General features: G+C 39.0%; 1 protein-coding gene across 1 annotated transcript; it reads right to left on the reverse strand.

Moving 5' to 3' along the window:
- Positions 1-47: 47 nt before the first annotated feature.
- FAM162A (family with sequence similarity 162 member A) lies at positions 48-26893 on the reverse strand. Its single transcript, XM_030329783.2, has 5 exons — positions 26717-26893; positions 8270-8392; positions 5796-5904; positions 2724-2832; positions 48-306 (listed from the first exon to the last, which is right to left on the reverse strand). Exons 1-5 carry the CDS (start codon positions 26748-26750, stop codon positions 214-216), a joined length of 468 nt encoding a protein of 155 aa, XP_030185643.1. The 5' UTR covers positions 26751-26893; the 3' UTR covers positions 48-213.
- Positions 26894-27701: the final 808 nt, after the last annotated feature.

Raw genomic sequence — 27701 nt, forward strand, 5'->3', positions numbered from 1 at the left:
GAAAGGCTGCATTTAACCTGGATCAAAGCCACAAAAATATAGACAGGTCATTTTTTTAAGGAAATTTATTTGTACCACTACAGCAGAAATTTATGTCTGTGTAAACCATACTTTCATGAAACAGATCTTCATACCATATTCTTCTTAATAACAGGCTAATTGCTGCAACATTATTCCTGCATTTTCAAAAGCCAGCCAACATGGATACCTCTGCTACTCTGTTTTGGCCTTCATAGCTGCTTCCTCTCTCAGGCGAGCTTTCTTTTCTAAGTTCAGGCTTGTTAAAGACTCGTTTCTTCTGACAGCCTAAAGTGAAACAGATTTGAACAAGTGATTATTTGTGTGGGTTTGGGGAGGATGTCATTACCCTGCACTCATGTCAATAGATTAACTGTGGCAGGGCATGCCCACAATGGTCTGCTGTGTGCACACTGGGCACAGACACATCCTCCCCGTGCCTTCTGCTTCCTCTAACGCTTCACAGTACAGTAGCCCATCCAGTCAAGCATGAGAGAAATGCTGCACCTCTACCTTCTCTGTCTTTCTGGCATGTTTCTGTAAATCTAGCTTCTTCCAATTAAGTCCCTTATCTTTTTCCCTTTTTTCTCTCTTTAGTATTAATACCTTTTTGTTTCCATTTCTATCCTTTCTTTCCTTTCACTTTTTTTTGTTGCTACCATTTCTCCTATCCTAACTCATTTGTGTATTTTCATACCCTTCAAACTCCTTACTCCTCTTTTACCAAAAATATTTAGCTTTGGAGATCCCAGACTTTACTAAATACTACGACTGATGACTCTCACCAGTATCTATCCCACTACTCCAACCTGTGGGAGTAAACAGCAGTGGGGGAGAGGCAACCATTCTCTTCCCTTGTTTCCTTCCACGTGACCTATTACATGCCTGTGAAGCTTACATAAGCTGACCAGTTTCAGAAGTTTTATACCAAATAAGTGAAACTAGCACCCTATACATAAGGTGGAATTTTCTTCTGTGTAATTTCACATGTAAAGAATTAGGTATGGGAAGGGGTAGGAGAATGGGAATGGTACCTTGATGGTAAGGACAGAACATACAATGGCTAACTTCTCTCTTCTATATAGCATTAAGTCTAAAAGTTCTCCATTCTACAGTAGCATTTACCAACTTTTAAGAAGTGGATAGTTCCATGTGAAACAAATGAAATGGCTTTCTGGTACATAAAGGAGAGAAAAGAAACTCTTAAAGTACATGGCGTATACCCTAGGATGACACTAGAGGAAATCCCAGGGGATAACTTGTTTCTAGAGTATTTAGACTCAGCTTACTATAATCAAGTATACAAAACCAATACAGACTTCTTAGAATTCCAGAAGCCCCTACGTCCTGTCCACATGCTTCTACAGGTTTCAATCTGAGAACTAAGCATGAGAAGTCAAATAGGAAATCAGAAGAAAAACTCAGGTGGGGCAGGAACAGAGATGTCTTGGAAAGAACTTCACCTAGTCCTGCACACTTGTCCCTCATGCTCCCATAAGGTCAGCCTAAATGGTCAGTATTTTCCATTCCAAGAGTCTGAAGAGAGCCAGATGTTCATTTCCTTTTACTCTGCACTCACTGGGGATAAGGAAGTCAGTTATCACTGGGTTGGCAGAAGAACCTTTTTAATATTTTATAATAGATATAAGACATCTCTTTCCACATGGAAGTTGTGATATATAAAATTAGACATAGTATTAAAATAAGGGTTTGACCAGTCCTGCTGCATATAAAAAAAAACATATTTTAATCACAAGATAGTACTATGAGTTTGGGAACTTGAAAAGTTGGCTCTACATTTTTATCCTGCCACTTATTAGCTATGTGACTTTGGGAAAGTGATTTAATAGCTCTGAGCTTCAGGTTTCTCTTTTATAAAGTATGGATACTAAGAGAACCACTGCTTAGGTTCTCAGGGCATTGTGGTGATTCAGTGAGTTTAATAGTATCTGTGACATAATGAGGACTCAATAATTGGGAGCAATTTTACTATCAACCTCAATTAGACAGGTCTAGATTCAAACTGTGCTCTGCCATTCAGGAGATGGGCAAGTGAGCAAAGCTTTCTAAGCCACGTTTCCTCATCTATAAATAAGGTGCTAATAATAGTATCTATTCCGCTGTGCTGTTCTGAGGTTCAAATGAAAGAACAGCCAAGTGCTTAGAAGACAGTGAATACTCAATTAATGATAGCTATTAATAATGATGTATGTTAAAACAGAGATTTCTGGACTTGAATACCTTTGTACCTGTTTAGGAGCTATGGTCCTTACACATATGGCCCAGTGTGGCTGAGCTTCAAGTAAAGAATGGTGACAAGAATGCTCACCAGGGTTAAGGAAGTTCGAGTGTGGATAAATAAGCCCATGTACCGGGAGTGCGTTATAGATATGTAGGTGTTATCATTAGATACAACAGTGTCATTTTGCTTGTTTCACAATTTTTTATGACATCTGTGATAACCACTTTTTTTTGTTTACTTCATGCAAAAATAATTCAGTCCTTCACTTTGCCAAAGTTAGGGTTTGCTATTTATCCCCAGACAGGATATCCCAGGTTTGTCCCTACTGTGTCTTATTTTGTTTCTTATCATTTCTCGTGTAGAAAGTAACCAACTCTTTGCAGAGACTAAATATGAGGGTCAACCCCTGATTTCCTCTAGATCCTTTGTAGAAAACAGAGACAGAGAGGAAGTCCACTCTCACCTTCTTGCCCTCAACAACCATCAAGATACATCCGGCCACGGTCAGGGCAATCATTACATAGCTGATCTTCACCCGGATCTTGTTCTTTGCAGCATCAAGCATCTCAAACCTAGTAATACAATGAGATCATGACAGACAGTTAACATTTCTCTTTCTGAAGTTGCCAGTAGGAAATAAGCTCTATGTCTGACAAGTCAAAAGTGGAGTGGTACCCATAAATATAAAAAAGATGTGAGACCTGGAAATCTTGTAGGATTTGGGGGAGGATGGGGAGTTTTCATTAACTCATTTTAAATTTACATATAAAATCCAACAAGATAGCACAAACTTAAAGAAAAAAAGTGTGAAGACAGAAAGTGGATCCAGGAACAAAGGGGGAAAAAAAGGGGCAAAATGTATTAACCTATGCTTGCTATGCTCGTCTCCAATTTTGGCTTTCAAGTTTCACATTAGCAGCCAATGTTAAAAGTGAAACCAGAAGATATTTCTCCCTGGGGTTCTTAAGAAGATGCTATGTGATATAATGATTGTCTGAACAACATCCTGACAACAAATACTGCAATGAGCTTCATGAGTTTCATATGTTTCAACATGAATCACAATTCAGACAGAAAACAAACATGGGAGAGAGTTAAACAATGCACTCTTTATACCCAAGTTTTTGCTTTCTGCCTTGAACCAGGAACAGATTTAATAATCTAAATACTTCTAATACTTAGATTTAGAACCAGGAATAGATTCTAGACAATATGTGCAACAGAGAAAGATCCTTTAAGCAATGCTTCCTTAATGTTTACCTTTTAACTAATGTTTTGCTAAAATCGCATGACAGTGAACTTGAGACTGCACTCTTTGGCAAGTACGTCTTTGAACCTGTCCACTGAATACAGACCCATGTGCCTTAACAGAACACTGAGGGTTGGATTATCATTCTTGTGTGAAAACTAAGACGCCTAACAAGGAAGAGTCTAAAGAGAAGGCCATTCCACCTTTGTGATTCTGTATGGAGGCAGTGAGTTGCAGTTCTATTACATGAGCCTGGTAGATACTCAGGGCAGCGTATGAAGAGTCCAAATGGGCCCCAGAGAGAGCAATGGCCTACTCAGTAGGGATGTAGATAGGAAGTGATTATCTCCAGATGATGGGATGGGAGTGCTAACTTCCTTCCTTCCTCTCTTTTTCCCCCCAGATTTTTAATACACATTACTTTTGAAATCAGGAGGAAAAAAATACTTTAGAAATGCTTGGAAGGAGGCACAGCGTCCAGGCATTGCAGGAGGCAGAACCCTGAAAGCATACACACTGTGATATAAGAGCTGGGACCCAGTGAGGTGGCAGTGTGAAGGGAGTTCTCTAGGCACTGAAACTGGGCCAGCAGGGCAGTGGGAGGAACCAGGGACAACTGCTAAGGACAGTGAATTGCTCTGTTAAGAGCATCTGAGAGCTCACCAACCACAAACTCACTACCCATGCTGACAATATTTTATGTGAATTGGCATGGATATGCCAATCTAAAGTGCTGCGATACTCATGAAAAGAAACATATTTTACTTTTCATTACAAGAATTTCAGTCAAAATATTTTACATTAAAAGAGTAAAATGCATTTAAATAAGGCCATGAGGTTGCCCTCCATCCCACAGAAGCAATCAGAGTGGGCAGTGCCTGTTCAGAACTACCAGCACAAGGATGAACCCTTCCTCAGGCCCAGAGAAGAGCATTCTATGGTGACTCACTAGGTAGTACTTTGGGCTTAAGGGGGATCTTGGAACCACCGGCAAGGCAGACTGAAGGTGTTCCATGGCAAAGTCTACACAGCACCTATTAGGGCCCTGGGTATACACCAGCTTGTTTTCTGCTGGAATATTCAGGAAGAAATTAAGACACAGGCAGGAACTTAACATCATTCTTATTTCCAACTTGCTCTTATTTCCCAGGAGAGTACACTGTCATCTTAGCTAAGAAGGACCAGGGCTTTCCTGCTGAAGTAATTTTAGTGAAAATAATGTACTATTTAATTTGACAGACAGAAGTAGAACGGCTCTGTTAAAGCCATTGTAAACAAAAAGCAAGTAAGACTTCTCTTCCTGGGAAAAGATACCCTGAATGAACTCAGATATTTTAAAATCATGCCTTGGAACCCAAAACCAGAAGTTCCAGGAATAGTTTCTTGCTAGAAGGGAACATCTAAGAGCTTTTTTCCCAACTCCCTATCAGTAAAGATGATGATGCCCCACAGGGGAGATGGCATCTACTTCTCACAATCTCTCTTGGCTGAGATGCAAACCAATCAGGGTCTTTAACATCAGGAGGCTGGAGCAGTGGTTCTCAACCAGGGTTTCGTTTTGTTTTGTTTTGTCCCCCCAGGGGATGTTTGGCAATGTCTGGAGACATTTTTCATTGTTACAACTAAGTGCCACTGGCATCTGGAGGATGACCAAGCAAGGATGCTGCTAAACATCCTATCATGTACACAACAGCCTCCGACAACAAAGGATTATCTGGCCCAAAATGTCGATAGCACGGGGACTGAGAAACCCTGAGTCAGAGGAATCTATACTTATCTCCAGACTCTGAAAAAGTCCCAAGATCTCAGCCACAGCTGGGTTTAAGAAAGTTGGTGATAGGAAGCACGCTTTCTGGGATCCCAGAAAGAGAATATGTTGCTCTTAAATACTGTTATGCCTTTGGTTGAATACTTGGGTGGATTTTATAGAATATAATTATTGTCAGTGATACCTAACTGATATACCTAGATTAAAAACAAGCTAAAAACAGTGAACATCACTGCTTAGTCAGATTTCTGTAGCTAGGAGAGGAAATCAATCAGTTGACTTTTGAGTACTTGACAGCTCTCCACTAGGTGCAACATAACATATCAATGAGAAGGCATGGATTTTCCAGCACTGTTTTTATTGCAGGTACTTGCCAAAGAGGAAACATTTAGAGAAGTTAAGACTGTTCTAGGATTTGGCTGAAAGGTTTTCAATAGGGACTCAAAGGAACTGTTTTTCCTTTGAAACGGATCAGTGAGAAATAAAAGCTGCTTACAACCCCTAAGTTCAGCACTCACGAGACAGTCTCTGGGATTTCATCTTCCTTTTTGAAGCGACCTGACCATATCAGGATCTTCCTCTCCCAATGTGTAGGTTTGTGTAATGGCACTCTGTGGCTGTAAGTGTCTATGAAAAAAACAAGACAAGACATCTTACTTATTTGAGGTTATTACTCTCAAATTTAGCAATTAAAAAGTGCTATTCGTGCTTTTTAGCTATCCACTAAACAGAACCATTGAGAAACCTCAAGCGAATTAGAGCTTTGTTTGAATGGAATTTCTTAGGATGCCGCGTTTGTCAAATGAGATACAAAAATCTGTGAAGGCTGAGGTAAAATAAAAGCATTATTTCCTAGCCATTGAAAGTTGAAAGAACACCATAAGCAAGTATATAAAGATAAAGATTAACTAAGAAGGGAACAATGAGAAGCTTATTTGACTTCAGTAGAAAAAGAACAAGGTTATAAGGTAAAATAAGATCATCAAAGATCCTGAATGCCAGGCTAAGCTTTTTAAACCTGATTTGGGAACTTTGAAGCAAGGAAGAAGTTAATGTTTTAAAAGATTAATCTGCATAATAGATGGAAGAGAGAAAGGAAGGATAGGATAGAGTGGGCAACAAGTCCAAACAGGACCTTGTAATACAACAGTGCGGTGATATGGTCCGAACTGGAGTTGGAACGGTGAGAAGAGAGACAAAAAAGTCAATCTGAAGATGACTGAAAGAATTTGGAGACTGATTAAGACAAGGAAGGAATCAAATAGCCTCAAATGTGAATGAGCAAGACAACAATAGTACTGTTAAGCAAAATCAGGAGACTGAAAAGAACCAGTTAGGAGAGGAAAAAGCATGGATACCATTTTATATCTATCTATTGGGTCTAAATTTACAACATCTGAATAGGTTTCATGAATTAAGTCAAAAGCAGAGATAATCATCAGTGCAAAGGGAGAGCCAGTGAAGATGATTAAGACCCAAGAGACTGTCCAGGAGAAAGAGGCAGCAGACGAAAATGAAGTGGCCAAGGAGGTGGATGAACAAGAAAGGCACACAACCACAGACTGTAAGAGAAAGTCTTTCAAAAAAATAAATAAATAAAATAAAAGGAGAAGTCATTGAAGATAAGGAGCAGAAAAAGTTAGGGAATCACAAAATGTTAGGGTTAGAAGGGACCTTCAGAGATAATCTCATTTAACTTCCACGTGCTGCCTACATCTCTCACAGACAGACCATCTCCTTGACTGTTACCTACTCCTTCATACTCCTTCCCACTGCCACACAGTCGTGCTATGCCTCTCTCACTTAACCAGAAGGCAACAGCAAAGGGAACTGGGAAGTCACTAGGAAAAAAAATCCATAAAGAACCAAAGGTGAGAAAAGAGGTTTAGAAGTATAGAAATGGCATTGCTGTAGTTTTATTTTTTAACTCTCCCAGCACTTGGCACAACTCTATAGTTGTTTTTTTGCTTTCTTTCCATTGTAAGTACATTAAAGATAATTTGGAAAGTATAGATATAAAAGTAGAAGATAAAAACTATCCCTAATTCTCCTGTTGTAGCATAATCACTATATTTTTACTTTGGTAGTGTTTCCTAAGTCTTATCCCTGTGTGTGTATGTGTCATTTATATGTATATCATGATGTGCTTAAACACGATATAAAATTTTGTATCCTATTTGTTCATGGACATAATGACAAACATTTTCCATGCCAGTACATGGTATTTACAAGCACCATTTCCAACAGCTGTACAATCTCATCAAGTACATCTAACATACATAATTAATCATTCCCAGATTATTTGACATTTAGATTTAGTTCTCATTTTCCTATTATAAAAATGGGAACATCTTTACACTCAGAGATTTTCCACATTTGGGGTTATTCCTGAGGATAGATACCCAGAAGTGAAACACCAGGTTGAAGGATATAAACATTTTTAAGCTCCTGATAACTATTCTTTGAAGATAGTTCTTTTCCATTCACCAAGACCTGCCTGACCTGAGCGTACACCCATGAAGAAGGAACAAGCAAATAGCTTGTGGGACCCTACAGTTTATATATTATGCTCCTTGTTTCCACAGTAGTGACAGTGACAAGGGTTTGAGTTAAGAATAGGAGTACTGATGGCTGAAATTAATGCCCAAGCCAGAGGCTGGTGCTAGTTATACTGTATCCCAAACATCATTTCCTAATGTGGTTCATCTTTGGGGTTCCTAAAAGATAACTTCTAGATCACTATTTACTTTGGTGCATCCATTCTTCAACAAAAAGCTCCAATCTAATCCTGGAAATAAGAGATGAAAGTGACAAGTGAGGAAAAGGAAGAAAGCATTGCTACATGTGAGCCAGTAACAGTACAATTTGGGAGGCCTCAACTATAGGACAGGGTATGACAACCCTGCGATGACTTGTCTTTTAGGTTGTTTTGATTCCAAGTTGTTCCATTCATCAGGAGCTTCTATAACTGGAAAAACGAATACATACTTACAGGGTGGAGCTTTTGGACTTTCTTGTGGTTTGGTGCAAAATCCATTTATTCTCTTCAAATCAGAGTTTCTGGTAAGTCTTAGAGATGAGGAAGCATCTCTTTCAAATAACCTAAAATAGCTTCCTAGAAAAAAGACAGGAAAATGTTTCAGAGAAAGAAAATCTAATGGTGTCTCAAAATAGGAAATACCTACAAGGTTTATATTTCATTTATAAAAATTAACTCATTTAAAAAGTGAATATACTACTGTGCATGTAAGATACATATATTTAATTTTTTTAATGTTTATTTACTTTTGAGAGAGAGAGAGAGAAAAAGTGTGAGTGGGGGAGGGGCAGAGAGGGAGGCAAGAATCCCAAGCAGGCTCAAGGCTCTGAGCTGTCAGCACAGAGCCTGATGTGGGGTTTGAACTCACAAACCGTGAGATCATGACCTGAGCCGAAATCGGATGCTTAACTGACTGAGCCACCCAGGCTCATATATATATATGTGTATATATATATATATATAAGATACATATATTTAAAGTGTGATCCTTGGTGCTGTTTTAAAATATACATGTTTTGCTCATCAGGAAATTAGCAATTTGTAATATAAACATTTTATCAGCTGTTTATAAAAGTACTTCTCACACGTATTTTGTCATAACAATGCTCCTGATGGAAATATTACATATTACAGCACTGAGTTATTTAGGTAAAGATTAGAACCTCTCACAAGTGATAAACCAAGATGCCAAATTGCCAATACGACTCTGGTATACTCTGGGTAGGGGGCTGCAATGGCCAGCAAGGGGCTCTAGAAAGCCTTGTTTTGCCTAAGCCATAATTCCCCAACTGGAAATCAACTTCAGGTATAGTAATTGTGTGAAGTTTTTAAACTCTATATTAAAAAATGTATAAAGCTATATTATATATATAGCTAATTTTAAAATCTAAATTCTAAGCACAGAGATCAGTTCTATAAATCTCCATGCACTCACCACCCAGTGTCAACAATTATCAACACATGGCCAATAAATAGTTTCATCTGAACACCCCTCCCTACTTCCTACTGAATTATTTTAGAGCAAATCCTAAACATCCTATTAGTTCACCTATGAATACTTCAGTATGTATCTCACAACAGCAACTTTTCAAAATCATTATCCAGAATACCATTAGCTCAACTAAAAAATATTTCCTTGATCTTAGCATATTATGATCAAATATTATATTTCCCCAATGGGCTCATTTTTTTAATAGTTGATTTATTCTAAATAAGTGTACATTGAATATGGTTGATGTGTCCTGTATAGGTCCCCTGCCTTATCATTTGTTGAAGAAACTACATCATTAATTCCATAGAATTTCCCTCATTTCAAATTTTGCTGATTGTATCCCCATGGTGTTGTTTAACATATTCTTCTAATTCTTTTTCCTCGTAAACAGATTTTTGGGGCTTCATCAGATTTAAGTTAGAATTTTTAGAAATAATATGCCATAGGTGGTACTGTGTTCTTCCTACTGTATCTTATCAAGAGGCATATATCAATTTTATTTTGTTAAGATTTATCAGTAGATGCTATCAGTCTGACTCATCCCTTATAAAGTTCTCCATCAATCTTTCATTTAATGTTTTTATCAGACATTGATGATTGTTACCTAGATCTATTGTTTCATTATAGAATATAAAATGGTCATATTCTACATGAATTACTGGATTATTCTAAGGTAAAAGTCCACAGGAAATGTGGAATGAATGCTTGATTCTTTCCATTTGCCAGTTTCAAATTGATGAACTGTTTTCCTTGCAGCCTCCACAGGCGACCTTTTGTTTAAAAATAACATAAGGAACGCTTGCATTTTAACACATTATGTACTCCAGCCCATTTCAGTCATTTTTCTTTTTGATGCTCAGATATTCCCATTTTTAGCCACTAGGGACCCTTCCAAATTGGCTCCTGAGTACTTTCAACAGGTGCTGAGTAATCATTGATAGCTTCCCTACTTTCAGACATGATGCTCCAGATTTGTTTTGAATGCTTCCTGTCTCTGATTTAGAATCAGACATTCCTTCAGGGTGCTATGGTTTTTAAAGAGGAAGTATTACTGGGTTTGTCATTGTTTCCATGCCTTCTCAGTTAACAAAACTAGGAAATACATTCATTCCTAAAACAAATGTATGCCTAAGAATTTAGTTTTGGTTAGCTATTTTCACCTTTAGCCTTAACATGAAATTTTTAAATCAATCATAATTAATCAGAATTCTTTTTTTTTTTTTTAGTGTTTTTATTTATTTTTGAGAGAGCATGAGCAGTGGAGGGGCAAAGAGAGAGGGAGACACAGAATCCGAAGCAGGCTCCAGGATCCGAGATGTCAGCACAGAGCCTGACGCGGGGCTCGAACTCATGAACTGTGAGATCATGACCTGAGCTGAAGTCAGACGCTTAACCGACTGAGCCACCCAGGTGCCCCATAAATAAATCAGAATTCAAAGCAGAAAAAGCCAGAAATACTTTTGATGCGAGAAGAAAGGGGAGTGATTCTGAGTATGGGGGTCACAGTACAAGAGAGACCGGGGCTGATAGGATTCAGAATCAGAAGACCCCTAGGGTCCTAGATACATGGAAAAAGGGGACCACTATGAAGTACAATGGAACAGAAAAGAAAGTTGGAAAGACACCAGTGATAAATTTACTAGTATCCTGGCACTCTGTGATGCTCTGGGTGACAAAAAAAGGAATGCCTAAAACTTGTCTTTAATGCAACCAAAATGTTCCCTCACAGCTTTGTGGATAAAAGCTCATAGGAAAGTTCAAGTAGTTTTTAAGATCTATTTGTTAGTAGACAGTCTGTCTGTACCTTTGTAGTTCCAAACTCCTACTTGGATGTCTTTGTAGCTTCAGAGTTGGAGCAATAAGGGGGAGGCAAGAGAGGGAATAGGAGTAAAATACGTTTTTTTTCCCCAAAGCTGACTAGAACCACGATTTGTTTTTTTCTCTTACGTTAAAAAAACTTTAAAAAGTTTATTATTATGTTTAAAAATCTTTAAAATTTTTTTAATGTGTACTTATTTTTGAGAGAGAAAGAGACAGAGAAAGAGAGAGAGCACAAGCGGGGGAGAGGCAGAGACAGAGGGAGACACAGAATCCAAAACAGCCTCCATGCTTTGAGCTGTGAGCATAGAGCCTGGCACGTGGCTTCAACCCACGACCTACGAGATCATGACCTGAGCCAAAGTTGGATGCTTAACTGACTGAGCCACCCAGGCCGCCCCTATTTATTTATTTTTGAGAAAGAGAGAAAGATAGAGCAAGCTAGGGAAGGGCAGAGGGAGGGAGAGACAGTCCCAAGCAGATTCCACACTGTCAGTGCAGAGCCTGACTCAGGGCTCAGACTCACAAACCGTGAAATCATGACCTTAGCTGAGATCAACAGTTAAGCATCCAACTCTTGGTTCAGCTCAGGTCATGATCTCGTGATTTGTGAGAATGAGCCCTGCATCAGGCTCCACACTCACAGCATGGAGCCTGGTTGGGATTCTCTCCCTCTCTTCTCCCCCAAAATAAATAAACATTAAAAAAAATGAATGTAACAATTTAAAAGATATTACTATAGACTTAAATGGGTATATGTTTATATTTGTGTAAAGATTTTTAAAATAACACTTGATACATAACTCCATTATCATAAAACTAATCCTTTTAAAGTGTACAGTATCATGGTTTTTAGCTTATTCACAAAGTTGTGTACTGATCACTACCATCTAATTCTAGAAAATTTTCATCATCCTAGAAAGAAATGCCAGATCCATTAAGTCACTCTGTTTCTTCCTCCTTCCAACCCTTGGAAACCACTAATCTACTTTCCATCTCTATGGATTTGCATATTCTGGAAATATGGAAAATTTTTGATGTTTTTTATAAATAGAATCATGTAATGTGTGGCCTTTTATGAATGGCTTCTTTCACTCAGCATGTTTTCAAGGTTCATCATCCATGCTGTAGTATTTATTGTTGTTTTTTTTTTTTTACGGACAAATTTTATTCCATTGTATGGATACCCTAGACTTTGTTTATAGTCAATGGACATTTAAGTGGTTTCCACTTTTTGGCTATTATGAAGAATGCTGACATGGAAAATTATGCACTTTTTGAACAAACATCTTCATTTCTTTGGGGCATATACTAAGGTGAAATTGCTGGGTCATACGGTAACTCTGTTTAATCGTTTGAGGAACTGTTTTCCAAGTGGTCACATTTTACATTTCCATCAGCAATGTTTGAGGGATCCAATTTCTTCACCTCCTAGTCCACATTTATGTTTTTTAATAAAAGCCATCTTAGTGGGTGTGAAGTGGCATCTCGTTGTGATTTTGATTTGTATTTCTCTACTGGGTAATGACGAGAATCTCTTTATTTGCTTGTTGGCTAGTTGTATATGTCCTTGGGGAAAGGTTTATTCAGCTTCTTTGCTCATTTCTTAATTGGGTTGTATTTTTATTATTGAGTTGTGTTGTCTGATGTATGACTTGCAAATATTTTCCTCCATTTCATGGGTTGTCTTTTCACCATCTTGATGATGTCCTTTTAATACAGAAGTTTCAAATTTTGATGAAGTCCAACTTATCCTTTTTTTTTTTCTTTTGTTGCTTGAGACTTTGGTGTCATATACAAGGTCACAAAAGCTTACTCCTACGCTGTTGTCTAAGAATGTTATCGTTTTAAGTTTTAACATTTAGGCCTGATCCATTTGGAGTTAATACAGGTATGCTGTGTGTGGAAGGGATCCAACTCCATTCTTTTGCAGGTGAATGAATATCCAGTTTTCCCAGCATCATTGGTTGAAAAAAGCATTCGTTCCCCTGTTGAATTATTTTGGCACAATATAGAAAAAATTGAGCATAAACGTGAGGGTTTATTAGTAGACTCTCAATTCAATTCCACTAATCTATATTCCCTTGTATTCTATCTATGTTCTGTGTTAGCTTGGTGGCTACCTAATCGCTGAACAGACATCCTTAAATGCCTGCCACCAAGAAGTTTGCCAGACTTTGCCAAAGGGCTCTGTGTGCCTGTTGCAGCATGCTCTAGGGTGGGTGAGGGAGAAACTGTTCCCACTGAATTAGCTGAGTTGGGTGAAAAAAAGGCAAGCCCAGTGAATGGGTGTTTCCAGGGAAGTTCCAGACAAGCCAAGAGTAACAATTCTCAGGGGTTGTGGATTTTAGGGCGCTCCAAATCCATTCTGCCTTCTTCAGTGCCTGCTAGAACTCCTGGTTTTCATTAGCTACTGTGATTGACAGGCTACTGGTTTTCAAGGCCACTGTGAAGCTGACAGGACAAAGGAAACTGTTAAAACTATTATAAAGCTTGCTATTCTTACCATGATTAAGTCATTTTTCTTGGATAAATACTACTCAGACTACCACAAGCCTCTGGTTATTTTCTAGAGTTCTGAAAAAGTTGATCTTAAGAATTTTTGGTGGTGTTTTCATAGTTTTTATATATAGGAGTGGATTTTCAGAGGTCCTCTTATGTACCAGAAATTGGGACCTATGTTTATGTAAAGATTTGTGGTTATTTGCTAATTTCTTTCATAAGGGTATGCATTTTTTCATTTTCTAATTCTGTAATCCCAGAAGGCCTTGCCCAGGTCTGGGTAACCACCCCACCAGTGCCACCTAGTGGCAGTAAGTGTGCACCATAAGGAAAGTAGATAAATTACAGTATAATTGATTTCCACATCTTTCCTCATTTTAAATGTGGATAATGTAGTATTTACTGCAAATGGAAAAACAAATGTGACAGCATTTGGCAAGATGCTTGAAATATAGCAGGCACTCTAAATTTTAAGGTTTTTTTTTTGAAGTACTACTTAAAACAATAATTTTCAAAACATTTCCATAGCACTTTTCAATTTTACCCCTAAAGTGGTCAGAATTTCTGACCATTTTATGCTAATTTTATGAATGAAAATATTCTATAAAACTTTTCAATAGTTTTTCATAGCTCTCGGGATTAAAACAAAATTACATAATGCTGTGATTCTCAAACTTCAGCGTGCACCAGAACTACCTGAATGGCTTGTTTAAACACAAAGCACTGGGGACACGTACCTTCAGTTTCCAAATCAACAGTTCTGGGGTGGAGGCTGGGAATCTGCATTTCTTACAAGTTCTTAGGTGAAGGTGCTACTGCTGATTTGAAACTACACTTTCAGGCCCACTGTGTTTGGGGTTTTAAAAATAAAAAAACTGTGCTAAAATATACATAATAAAAGTTTACCACTTTTAAGTGTACAGTTCTGTGGCATTAAGTACACTCACACCGTTGTGTTACCATCACCAACATCCATCTCCAGGACTTTTTCATCTTCCCCAGAGGACCCCTTGTTTAATGTGACCTACAAGGCCCCATCTCACAGCATCCTGCCCCATTCCCTTCTGGAAGGCACTGAGACAGAGAGGAACAAGGTTAACTGGCAGTGAGCTACAAGGTCCACAGGAAACAAATTATTTCCTTAGGTATTGCTTTTCCCCATCCCTCTTAATTAGAACAGAGGCAGTTTAGCAGAATAGAAGACAAGGTAACTCTCAGCTTAGTTTGGGTAATGACGATAAGGCAAAAAATGATAACAGGTACACCTACTTACTACCAGTCAGATAAATCCATGTTTGGAGATACTCATTCAACAAATAATAACTGAGTACCTACTATGTATCAGGCATTGTTATAGACAACATATAAAAGAGATAAAAAAAATCGATGCTAATAAAACTTGCATTCTACTGGAGAGAAAGTATATGCACATACATATATACATACATTGTTAGACAATAAATGCCAAGAGAGAAAAAAATGAACACTGGGGACAGGACATAAAGTGAGGCACTTATGTGCTTGGAATGGAGTGTGTGAGATTTTAGATAGACTACTAAGGTAAGCTCTCTTTGAGAATGCCACTTTTGAAGGAAGTAAGGGAGCTAGCTATGCAGATATCTAGTGGCAGGATATTCCAAACAGAAACAATTTAAGAGCAAAGGCCCTACAGTGGTTCTAGGAACCACAACGAGGAGGCCAGTGTGGCTGGAATGGAGTAAGGGGAGTAAGATTTGAAGTGGAGCTGGTGGTGAAAAAGTCACTTGAAGGCATGAGAAGTTTACCTGGATCAGAAAATATCTGCCAGCTTTTTCTTACTACAACTTCATACTGGATGCCAGTAATTTTTACCTCTCTAAAGTATAAATGCCGTTCAAAACATATGCAAATATGATATTTTACACATTAGAAATAACAAATGTAAAAAAAATTAAAACTGAAATCACTAAATTATGAAGTACTTAATGTGATTTGTTATTCTGCAATTACAAAAAACAAAAGCATAAAAAAGTTTTAGTATCATTAAGATGTCTTTTCTTCCTTTTCTGTCTCAAAGAGATAAAATATATTGCCCTACAGACATCCAAGCCAGAAATTTTCCATCCTCTGGTGAATTACAATTAAAAACAAACATACAAACCAAAAGAAAAATGGCCCTTTAACCCTCTGGTTGCACTTGCAGCCTGCCCCTGGCTGACCAGTTCTGTATCCCTGGGGCCCTAGCAGGAAGTCGAGATGAATCCTCCCTGCCGCCTCTGAGGATGTGACTGACAAATGGCTGGTTAACCTAGAGTGGAGGTTCTCAAACTTTAGTATGCATCAGAATCACCCAGAGGACTTATAACAGATTACTGGACCCCAGTTTCAGAGTTTTTGATTCAGTATGAGAGGTCTGAGAATTCCCATTTCTAACAATTTCCCAAGTGATGCTGCTACTGTTATTCTGGGGGCTCACAATTTGAAAACTAGTACCTCAGAGGTTTTACTAGGAGCTGGAAGCTATAGTTGGTCAGCTGGGATGAGGCTGGTTCAAGTACTGGCTTTCGCCTCGTTTTCCCCTCCTTTCCATAAATTGTCTTTCCAACCTCATGATAGACAGTGCAGAGAGGTAGGGATCCTTTTTTCTCAGAATCTTTCAAGACACTCCTGGAGTGAATCATCAGTGATGTGACATTAGACATGATAAATGGAGGTTCAATGAGTGCTGGGAGAGGAAGAGACTTTTAGAAGATATCTAATTTAGTGTCTTATAACCTGTATGAAAATCAGTTGCTAAGCGTGTTGCAAGTATGTTGCTAACTATGAAGTCTGCTAATCATCTGCTTAAAAATAAAATCATGGCATTTGTCAAAATCCATAAAACTATACATCACAAAGAGCTTTTAACATATGCAAATTTTAAAACATCAACCAGGATGTTGGGAGAATCCAAGGATGGAATTCAGGCTGTGACAAATGCGCCAAACTATTAGAAATGTATGACATGACCTAACTTCACAACCTTCAAGGTGGGGGAAAAAGAAGCTGACATGAGTAACTTTGGAAAACGTTGTGGCTGGAAACTGTACCAAAGATAAAAAGAACTATACATAAACACTGTACTCTAGTTGGCAAATTTGTTTCTTACAGGAGCATGGATTAATAATCCTGAAACTACTTTACAAGTATAGTAGGATTGAACAAATAAGTAAATAAATGGTAGGTAATGGGGGTGCCTGGGTGGCTCAGTTGGTTAAGCATCTGACTTGATTTTGGCTCAGGTCATGATCTCACCGTTTGTGAGTTTGAGCCCCGCATCGGGCTCTATGCTGATAACATGGAGCCTGCTTGGGATTCTCTCTCCTTCTCTCTCTGTCCCTCCCCCCCTCACAATAAATAAACTTTATAAATAAGTAAGTAAATAAATGGTACATAATAAGAATCCAGAGAAAGAAGTTCCAAAAGCAAGGGTAGAAGGCTAGAATGAATGTGGTGCTGGATCAGTCAGAGAATTCAGTATTAACTCCTACAGGTTTATAGATATTTATTGAAGCATATAAATATATTTATATTTCACATATATTTTTATGTATATAGAGAGATAATAGACAAAAGATATAAACACAGGGGCACCTAGGTGGCTTAGTTGGTTGAACATTCAGCTCTTGATTTCAGCTGAGGTCATGATCTCATGGTTTGTGGGATCGAGCCCCATGTTGGGCTCTGCACTGACAGCTTGGATTCTGCTTAGAATTCTCTCTCTCCCTCTCTCTCTGCCCCTCCCCCACTCAAGAATGCAGGCTCTCTCAAAATAAATAAACATTAAAAAAATCCTAAGTGTCTGTGTATACACATGGGTTACTATACATACATGTATTTCCTAGCTCTACCCGGTAGGAGGGCATGGAATCAGTGATACTTCAGTAGGAACAAGCACACTCAGTGCCCAGATCTGGATTTCTAAATATCATTATCCAGTCAAAGGAACTAGGGCTCCTTGGAGACGAATGGCTGACTCTAGGCTGGAATACCCTGCAGTGCCAGAAAATAAGGAAGTATTCAAAAAACACAAGGATGTTTTTAGATCGGGGCGTGTAAAGGGACACAGGAGCTGATCGGATAGAACCTAACCTGGAATAATTTGAACAACAAAATAATGTAGTAATAGATTATATAACTTAAGGTATAAAATATATGCATCCATATGGATATAAAAATAGCTGAATAATAAACAAGGGAGAAGGGACAAATCTTCCTTACAGAAAAATCCCAAATACATGTAGATATTCTTCCCTCTGGGATTCCTTTCTCCTTGTGGAAAAGTGTGAGTTGGACTTGGTGACTTGTTTCCAAAGAACAGAGAATGGGAAGGGAAAAACAGTAACTTTACAAGGAAGAAACAAACTGGTCAAGGTTAAAATCGTAAATCATGTGGATATCGTCTAATATGATGTAATAAAAAGGGCACTTGACCTCTGCTAGTTATTCTTTCCTCAAACCCATAACCCTACTCTCACCCTAAGTGAGCATCAAACAAACCCAAATTGAGACATATTCTACAAAATACCTGACCAGTCTTCTTCAAAACTATCAAGGTCATGAAAACCAAAGAATGTGAAACTGTCACAGACCAGAAGAGACTAAGGAGACATTGACAACTATGTCATGTTGTGGCATCCTGGAACAGAAAATGGGACATCAATAGAATAGCTGATGAGACCCGAATAAAGTCTGTCCTTTAGTTGATAGTAATATACCAATGCTAATTTCTTAGTTTTGACATATGTAGTATAGTTATGGAAGATGTTAAAATTAGGGGCAACTGGGTGAGAGGTATACAGAACTATCTCTGCAACTTTTCTGTAAATTAAAATTATTCCAAAATAAAAATGTTTCTTAAAACATGGGTACTTGGGTATTAATTATATCTTGTTTTTACTCTATATGGGTTTTATGAATATTTTATATTTACTTGATATTTAATATTTTTAAAAGTAGCAAAAATTTGATGTTATCTCTATAAAAATGTCATTCTCACTTGCACTCCAATATGCTTTTGGAATGGGACAGAGAAAGAAAGGAATGGAGTAGGAAATGTGCCCAATTCAGAATAGACTTAAAATGTGTAGATGAAGGTCATGTGACTAATGTACGCTGATGGAAATGAGATGAGAAAATTATACATGTTGGTATATATCCTGTCACACCTTGCTATTTTCAAGAATAGTTGACATCGCCTGGGAACTTGTTAGAATAAATGCAAATTCTCAGCTCCTACCCAGACCTACAGAATCTGAGTCAGTATTTTTTTTTTTTTTTAAGAGAGAGAGAGAGAGAGAGAGAGAGAGCGTGCGTGCGTGCAGGCAGGGTAGAGGAGCAGAGACAGAAAGAGAGAGACAATCTCAAATCTCAAGCAGGCTTCACACTCAGCAGAGCCTCAGGTGGGAGCCTGGTGTGATCCCACCACCCTAAGATCATGACCTCAGCTAAAATCAAGAGTCAGACACTCAACTGTCTGAACCACCCAGGTGCCCGTGGGAGCCTGCATTTTTTTTTATTTCTTTTTTTTTTTAATTTTTTTTTTTTAACGTTTATTTATTTTTGAGACAGAGAGAGACAGAGCATGAACAGGGGAGGGTCAGAGAGAGAGGGAGACACAGAATCTGAAACAGGCTCCAGGCTCTGAGCAGTCAGCACAGAGCCCGACGCGGGGCTCGAACTCACGGACCGCGAGATCTTGACCTGAGCCAAAGTCGGACGCTTAACCGACTGAGCCACCCAGGCGCCCCAGGGAGCCTGCATTTTTAATGAGATATCCAAGCGATTCATATGAACATTAAATTTCAAGAAGCAAACAGATACCCACATTCATTCAACAGTTGATGAGTACTTACTGTGTGCCAAACACATGGAAATGAATACCACATATTCTAAAGTCTAAAACAGTACTATTTACTCAGCCTCAGCTAGGAGCTTCATAGTAGAACAAATTCGCAGACCTCACCCCAAACCTTCAGAATCTCCTGGAGTATGGCCTAGAAAAATGTTTTAATAAGCCCTCTAAGTCATGCTTATGCATACTGAAGTTTAAGAAGCCATGCTCTACAAAAGTGAATTTCAAATTTTGCATACAACAATCACCAGAGTAGCTTTAAAAAAAAATGCAGAGCCATCCAATGAAATCCCAGTGTCTGGGAGCAGGACTCTGGCATCAATATTTTTTTAAATTCTCTATGTGATTCTAATGTGCTACCACGTTTGAGAATCGCTGTTCTTCAACACAATCAGCCAGAGTCCCTGTCAAACACAGGTTACATGGATGACAGGGCACCTCCAGAGCTTAATACCTAACTCTGGCAGAGTTCAAAATTCCTCTTTTCAACAGCTAATTTGCTGAAAAGAAGCTCTGATTTACTTCTGACTTCTGCACATCAGTAATATGTAACTCATTACATCAAAAGTCTGGAATCCCTGTAGAGTTGTATGCCCAGCTTTCAGATTTTACAAAAGTATGCGACATAGACTTCGGAATCTCCCTTCCAGGCTCCCATCGCTCACAAACCTACCTGCCTTCTTAATGAGGTCCATGCTGATGTTCTAGGGCTTGGAATTTAAGTGATGTCACGGGCCTAACTCATTCTGGCTCTGGATACTGTGCCTATCCATGCTCCCCCACAGTGAGAGTCCTTTTGTTTGCCAAACGCCCAAAAGGATTTGGGAAATAGGCAGAAAAGCTTTCAGCAGGAAAACAACAGTAACAATGGTGATTTTATACAGTAAATCTGAGTGCAGAATGCAGGACAGGCCAGGGGTGAGGAAAAAGTAGGGGCAAAGGAAGCAGGAGTAGGAAGACATAGATATGGGACCTTCCTTTTAGGTTATGTCACAACACTGTAGTTCAAGTGGTTTGTGTGAAGAAATAAGACAGCTATACGTCCTAATGGAGAGTACCTAAGAGATGTGAAAAATACTAGGGAGGAAAAATGGCAAGAGAGATCGACATTATGAACTTTGGTGGGCTGACTAGAACCCTAGTCACCCTTTGTAACATTGCTTCTATGGGAAAAAAATTTTAGAGTTCAAAAATAGATTTATAAATAAGCCTTTGGAAATGGGCCAGTTTTTTTGTTTGTTTTTTGGTGTTTTTGAAACCTGGCCAGTTTTTAAGTGGGGAGGAAACTACAGGAAAAAACTCTTTACAATTCTATGTATCTGGTGGCCAAACTTTAGTGAGATGGGGCCATAATTTGGTATCCTCCCATCTACCCAATAATGGCTATTTGAAACTCTCTTGGTCTTAGCTGTTGACCTAAATCCACTTTGTGACAGAAACAGATTCCCTACTTCTCCATCTGTTTTTTTTGTCCTTCTCTGCAGGCCTTTAAGAACACTAGGCCTTCCTTCACTCTAAACTAGTGAAGCATTCCATCTGTGATCCCTCTTACTGAGACATGTTGTCCCAAACTTATCTCACCACCTCTAGATTCTTCCCTCTGCCCTTTTCCTGCCAAATGTCTCCCTGCTTTAAAAGAAATAAACTTTAGAGAAGTAACACTTGCTCATTATAGAAAATTTGGAAGCTTAAAAAAAAGTATGATGAAAAAATAAAAACACCTAAAATCACATCTTCCAGGGATAACAACTTGGTGTATTTCTTCCCAGGCATCTTCCTATGTTTGTATATAACATATACAATTTTCATAATCAAATACTATATCTTGCATATGTCAAAACACTTTTCCAAGAGATTAATTAAAAAATACCTTTGGTGGCTATATAACATCCAACCCATGGATATAACCTGAATTCAATCATTCCGTTGGCCGGATTTGTTTCCCAATTTCACTATTACAAAAATGAGCAGTTTTCTACACAAATCTTTGATGGCATTTCTGATTATTTTCTTATGTAGAATCCTGGTAGTGCAGGGTTAGAGAATAGGAACCCTTTTAAGACCAGAACAACTGCTTTCCAGAAAGGCAGAACTGATTTACACTTTACTGGTAGCTGATGAGAACTCTGGTCTCATTATAACACAGTGGCACTGAGGGTACACTATCTTAGACAAAACAATCACTTGTTCTCAACAGTTCCTATAAATAAAAAACTAATCTCCTTCCTTTCATAGTTCAAATGACTGAATAAGTGGCATGTATTTAATTTACCATCTTGGTCTCACCACCCACACATTTTACTATAATGTTTCTTCCCCCGCTCATTTTACTAAAATTGCTCTAACATTAGTGATTTCCCTCTGGTCCCATGAATGTTTTTAGAATCTCACCATTAGCTCATTTGATTCTATTCTTCCCATCTTTGTGGCCATTTGACTCTACTAATCTCAGCCTTCTACAAGACCTCTGACCCTTCTTACCTTATACTGTTATATTCTCTCCCTTCATCTCTGACCTCTATGATGTACCTTCTTTAATGTCCTCTTTACCACTTCCTATTACTTATACTATGTCAGGCCTCCAAGATTCGGTCTTTGCCTCTCTCCTGCATTTGTCTGTCTCAGGGAGGACTCCCTCCTTTGTCCCCTAGTCTTTGACTGGGAGATCCCACATTTACCTATAACTCAATGTCACCTACCACTCAGTAATTCATGACCCTCTCTGCCACAGCAGTATCCCTTCCTAACTTTATTTCTGACAATGGCGCAACACTCCTACAGTCCTCCACACTCAAAAACTTTAGTTTTGGGGTGCCTGGGTGGCTCAGTTGATTGAGCAGACTTCAGCTTAGGTCATGATCTCACCATTTGTGAATTTGAGCCCCACATCGGGCTTGCTGCTGTTAGCATGGAAGCTGCTTGGGATCCTCTGTCCTCCCTCCTTTCAAACAAACATTAAAAAAAAAATTATTAAACCCCCCCCCCCACAAAACTTCAGTCTTCCTTAAATTATCCTGTTTCACAGAGCCATACTAATTTCTTCAAAACACTTCATATATATATATATATATATATTCACTTATTTATCTTTTATCATTTTCATCATCACCTCACACATAGATTTCTGTAATATCTTCACAAGCAGTAGCTATTCACGTATGTAGCAGCCAATGTAATTTTCCAAAAATGCTTCTTTGGGAACTTCCGCATAAAGGCTTCCTTTCTGCCCAAATGCGTGTAGTTCAAAACACTCAAAAGGCCATACCTTTTCTATTACTTCCTGACTGAAATCCAAGGTAATCCTTTCTTCTTACTACCCTTTCTCCTCCCACAACCTCTCCAGACTCATTACTGCTCCTATCTTTGCTCTTGTCTGTCTCCCGTTCGGTTTCAATGGAGCCTTCAGTAGATAATCTTAACCTATACATCTATTCCTTTCTTAAAGCCAGTGGTATGCTGGGTCATGGGGGGAGGTCAGTGGAGAAAATCCCTGATTTGTAGTGTTTGCCAATAACCCTGACCACAGCAGATTTCAAGTTACCAATGTAACATGACTAATTGTGAAATTGGGAAGCAATGTGCACAAAACCAACAGGAACTGGCTCCATGACACCATGGCAGCACTTAAAATCTTTTCTTCAGTCTAGAACTTAATATATACTGTATTACATAAGCTCTCCAGATGTATTATATAGGTGTATTTGTTCATTGTAATAAACTGCAGCCTTACCAAGAGAGGGAGTCCACTCACTTTAGAGTTTTCAGAGTGTACAGGGCATATAATGTGTGCTCAATAAAAACCTGTTGGCAACACCTGGAGTGTGTGATAAGCAAAGCCAAAGAGAACTAAAAATGGGCATGTATTCATTTAGGGTTGGTTAGCAAGAACAAACAAAACGAACAATGAAGGCGCAGAATGTACTGGAAATGAAATCGGAATGGGAGCCAGGAGATACTGGTTATGTCCCAGCTTTGCACCTGTATGATTTTTCTGGGGTCAACTCAGTTTCCTTCCGAGGCCTTAACTTTCCTCATCTGTAAAATTAGCGGGCTACACTTCATGACCTCTAAGTTATCTCTTGATTCTAATGCTGCAGAATGTCAGTTAAACTGACAAGGAGGCTCCATGGTCCACTGTATTGGTATAACAATGATAATGATAAAATCATTTTAAAATCTGTTGAAAAGTCAAAGAAGTGTAGGACAACAAAATTTTTCTGAAGGTGTGAAGAAACATTCTTGTAAGGCCATACCATTCCTTTGACCTAATAATTATTCTGCAGAAATTAATAATTGTTAATTTTAAGTTTTTAATTTTTAAAAAAGCTAAAAATAATTATTCAAAGAATATCAATTGCCTGTCTACTATAAGCTGGACATTGATAAATGCTGAGGATTTAGTAAACACAATTTAGTCTTTACCGCCATGGAACCTACAGGAGTATAGTTCAGTAGTCATTTAGTTCCAAATCATTTTATCAGTGCCTTTTAACTTAAAGAGCACAGATTGTTCTAAGGAATGGATGCGAGATACAGATCCTCTCTTCCCCAAAAAGGTATATAGTCATAAAAACATGAATATAATTTCAGAGGTTCACAGGACCTCTCATCTGAGAAGGGGTCCAAGAACCACAAGTTAACAACTCTGACCTATATCTACAGCTACACCCACAAAATGACAAGTTCAAGCTCATAAAAACCTATATTCTGTTTGCTAAGAAAGTACAGCAAAGATTTCCAACAGAAACATTTAAAAACAAAGGTCCATCGTTTAAAGGAGTAAGCTTTGGTTATTTGAAATTTCACTCACCTAGAGTATCTTATTCCAAATAATATTCTGGATAAGTGAAGTATGCCTAGATTATGTTTCTATATGATCTGCCATTCCTTTGGTTGTCTGATAAATCAGTCTTCTTACTGAAAATCCATTTGCACATGAATGTGTGCTTCCATTTCCCAAGTAAATCTGCATTTCATGACACTTCCATTTCACATTAAAGAGACCCAATTAGGGCCGCCTAGGTGGCTCAGTCTGACTCTTGATTTCAGTTCAGGTCATGATCTCCTGGTCATGAGATCAAGCCCCACGTTAGGGCCCCTGTGCTGAATGCAGAGCCAGCTTGGGATTCTCTCTCCCCCTCTCTCTGACCCTGCCCTGCTTGCGCTCTCTCAAAATAAATGAACAAACATTAAAAAAAAAGAGAGAGAGATGGGGCACCTGGGTGGCTCAGTGGGTTGAGTGTATGACTTCGGCTCAGGTCATGATCTCACAGTTCATGAGTTCGAGTCCTGTGTCGGTCTCTGTGCTGACAGCTCAAAGCCTGGATCCTGTTTCAGATCCTGTGTCTCCCTCTCTCTCTGCCCCACCCCTGCTTGCACTCTGTCTGTCTCTCAAAAATGAATAAACGTTAAAAAAAAAAAAAAAAGAGAGAGAGGCCCAGTTAGTCATGACAAACACATATACAGCACACACATATCCTGTATAAGCAGCTTGAATGAAGCAAAGAGCACAAGTTCCTGAATTAGAAGGCACTTACTCATCTCCCAGTTCTAACGTTTTATGGCTAAATGATCTTGGACAACTCATTTAACCATCTGACCTATGTTTATTCACTTGTACATTGGAGAATGAATGATAAGACTTACCTAAGAAGGATACTATAAGAAATCATTCAAGTAAAATAATGTATGTCAGAGTATTTAGCTATAAAATGGGCACAAGTGGGTGAAAAGGCAGATCACTTAGAGTTGCTCACAAAACATCAGACATTCAAAGACCCTTTGGAAAGAGTTCTTCATGTAACATTCTTAGTGGATCTATCTGGAATAAAGTATGTTGTTCTTTTTAGCTCAAGGAATTTTGTTTTGATTGATTGCCCAATACTGAAGATCTTGAATATCAAAAGTCTGCAGAGAGGCTTTTGAATCTTTATAATGCATAAATATATCTTCAAGAAAGGAAGATAAACTACTTATAAACCTTTAGTCTTAGTTCCTATGTAGTCAAAGTCTCTTTAACTCAGCTATTTTAGTTTTTTTACAGAGTAATTATTCTTTCACTTACCTTGTAACAGCTAACAGGTCAACAGGGTGTACACAAAAGATTTTAGGTAAATTAGTTCAACGAAGCTGAACAAATTAAGGCAATCAATCTCTTTTAGTGGAGGGAGTGTTTATTTTAAAAGAAGTGTATAATATTCTCTAGCTTGAGACATGTTTTCCAGTCCATTCTCCATTGGAACACAAAATAAGCCATAGAAAGGGTTTTTTTTGTTTTTTTCTTTTTTTACATTTCTTCATTTACATTTGTAATGTACATTATTTCAATAGGCAAGTTTGGGGTGATTCTTCCTTTAAAATTTGAAATAGACAGCTTTTTAGTAATTTGCTACCAAGGAAAAAAAAATCAATCATCAGATCTTACCAAAGCTCATAAAGGTGACCAAAAGTGGTTTGCCCTGGTGCCTGGAAAAGTGTCAAGAGGCAAACTGTCTGATTTCTCGGCCACTACTAAGCAAAGTAGTTCCCCAAGCTCTGGTAGTTCCCCAAGGAGACAAATTAAGCTCTGACTCCAAATACCCATTACACAAATGTCTACTAGAAAAATAAACTGCAGATTCTACATAACACTTTCCCCCAAGAAATCCAAAGTACTTCACTGTAGAACTGTTTAAAAGAAACGTATCTCCCATTTTAGAAAAACAATTACTATTATTCTGTGAAACCTTAAATCCCCTTTCTCATCAGACACTAAGTGGGTAGGAAACCGAGACTCGAGGTTTTCCCTGAGAGCAGAGATAAACTCTTGAGATGGTGAGAGACTCAAGTAGAGTTATGGACGGGAGAGGTTAGGGTGGAAACCTGAATCAATCAAGCAAATGGGGGGGGGGGGTGTCTCTAGGGATGGCAGGTGCCTTAAGAACTGAGCTCAGAGGAGACAGGGATGGGGCGGGGCGATAAAAGAACGGGGAGCAAGGGCTCTTTAAGTTAGTGGGAGCCGGGTGGACGGATGGCCAGGCACCAGGGTCACTCCTGGCCAACTCCAACTATCTGCTTAACAGTTGCTCTCTCCCATCACTTTGGGTAGGGTTCTGAGGAACTTGGGAGTACGTGATGAAGTCAAGCAGTTACCAGGCCTGGGGGAAGCTGCAGGATTCCTCAATCTCCAGCAGCCACGCTATCTTCCTAATCTCCCCAAGCCCGACCCGCGTCTCACCCGCCGCCCAGCGCAGGCTGCGCAGGCTCCCCATGGCCGTCTACTCCGCCGACCGGACTGCGCCTCGCAGGCGGTGACAGCGCGCGGGCCCGTTCAATGTCACCAAACTCCGCAACAGGAAAGGGGTGGGCGGTACTGGCGGACGGGACATGTGGGACTGGAAGGAGGACCCAGCAGGCCGTGCGTGACGCGCGGGGCGTGTGGGCAGGGCTTGCGTGACGCACGGAGCGTGTGGGACGTGCGTGACGCGCGGAATGTGCGGGCTAAGCGCCCGGTTCTCCCTCAAGCGGTGCCGCCTCCGCGACGCGACTTTAAGAAAGCTTTTGTAAAGGAGTCTGGGTGTTAGAGGCCTTTGCATTATCATTCTCTGTGTCTGAGAAAGTATCCGTTTGAGATAGAAGAAATGTGATCCCTGCAGAACTGTGAACTGTAGACTCCGAAATCACACTGCCTAGATAAACCCAGTATTTCAATACTGTTTTTCCAGCGTTTTCAATGAATATATTGCTTTTATCAAAAACATGCAATTAAAATTAAGCTCCTAGTGATCAATGGACACTATGTCTTAGTGACTGTGAGCGTATTTCTCAGTCTACGTGAGGAATTCACATGTATGCTTACTATTTCTTCAATTTGCCTATTTTTATAAAACCAAGCATTTCCACACCTGAACGCTTTATACAGCCCTTACCCCCACACTACCAGTAATGTTTTTTGTTTTGTTTTTTACCTTTATTTTTGAGAGAGAGTGAGGGAGGCTCTGATGCGGGGCCTGAGATGACCTGGGCCAAAATCGGATGCTCAACCCACTGAGCCACCCAGGATCCCACAGTAATGTCTTTTTTAGAAACGTCTCTTAGCAGTCCCAAATTCTTAACGAACAAAGGCCTTTGTGCTGAAGGGACAAGAGGTAAATAATGAAGTGGGAGGGTTAAGAAAAGCCTCACTTCTACTCTAGATTTCCTCTTCAAATGATCAGGTTGGT

This window comes from Lynx canadensis, chromosome C2 (assembly GCF_007474595.2).
Source record: "Lynx canadensis isolate LIC74 chromosome C2, mLynCan4.pri.v2, whole genome shotgun sequence".
NCBI lineage: Eukaryota > Metazoa > Chordata > Mammalia > Carnivora > Felidae > Lynx > Lynx canadensis.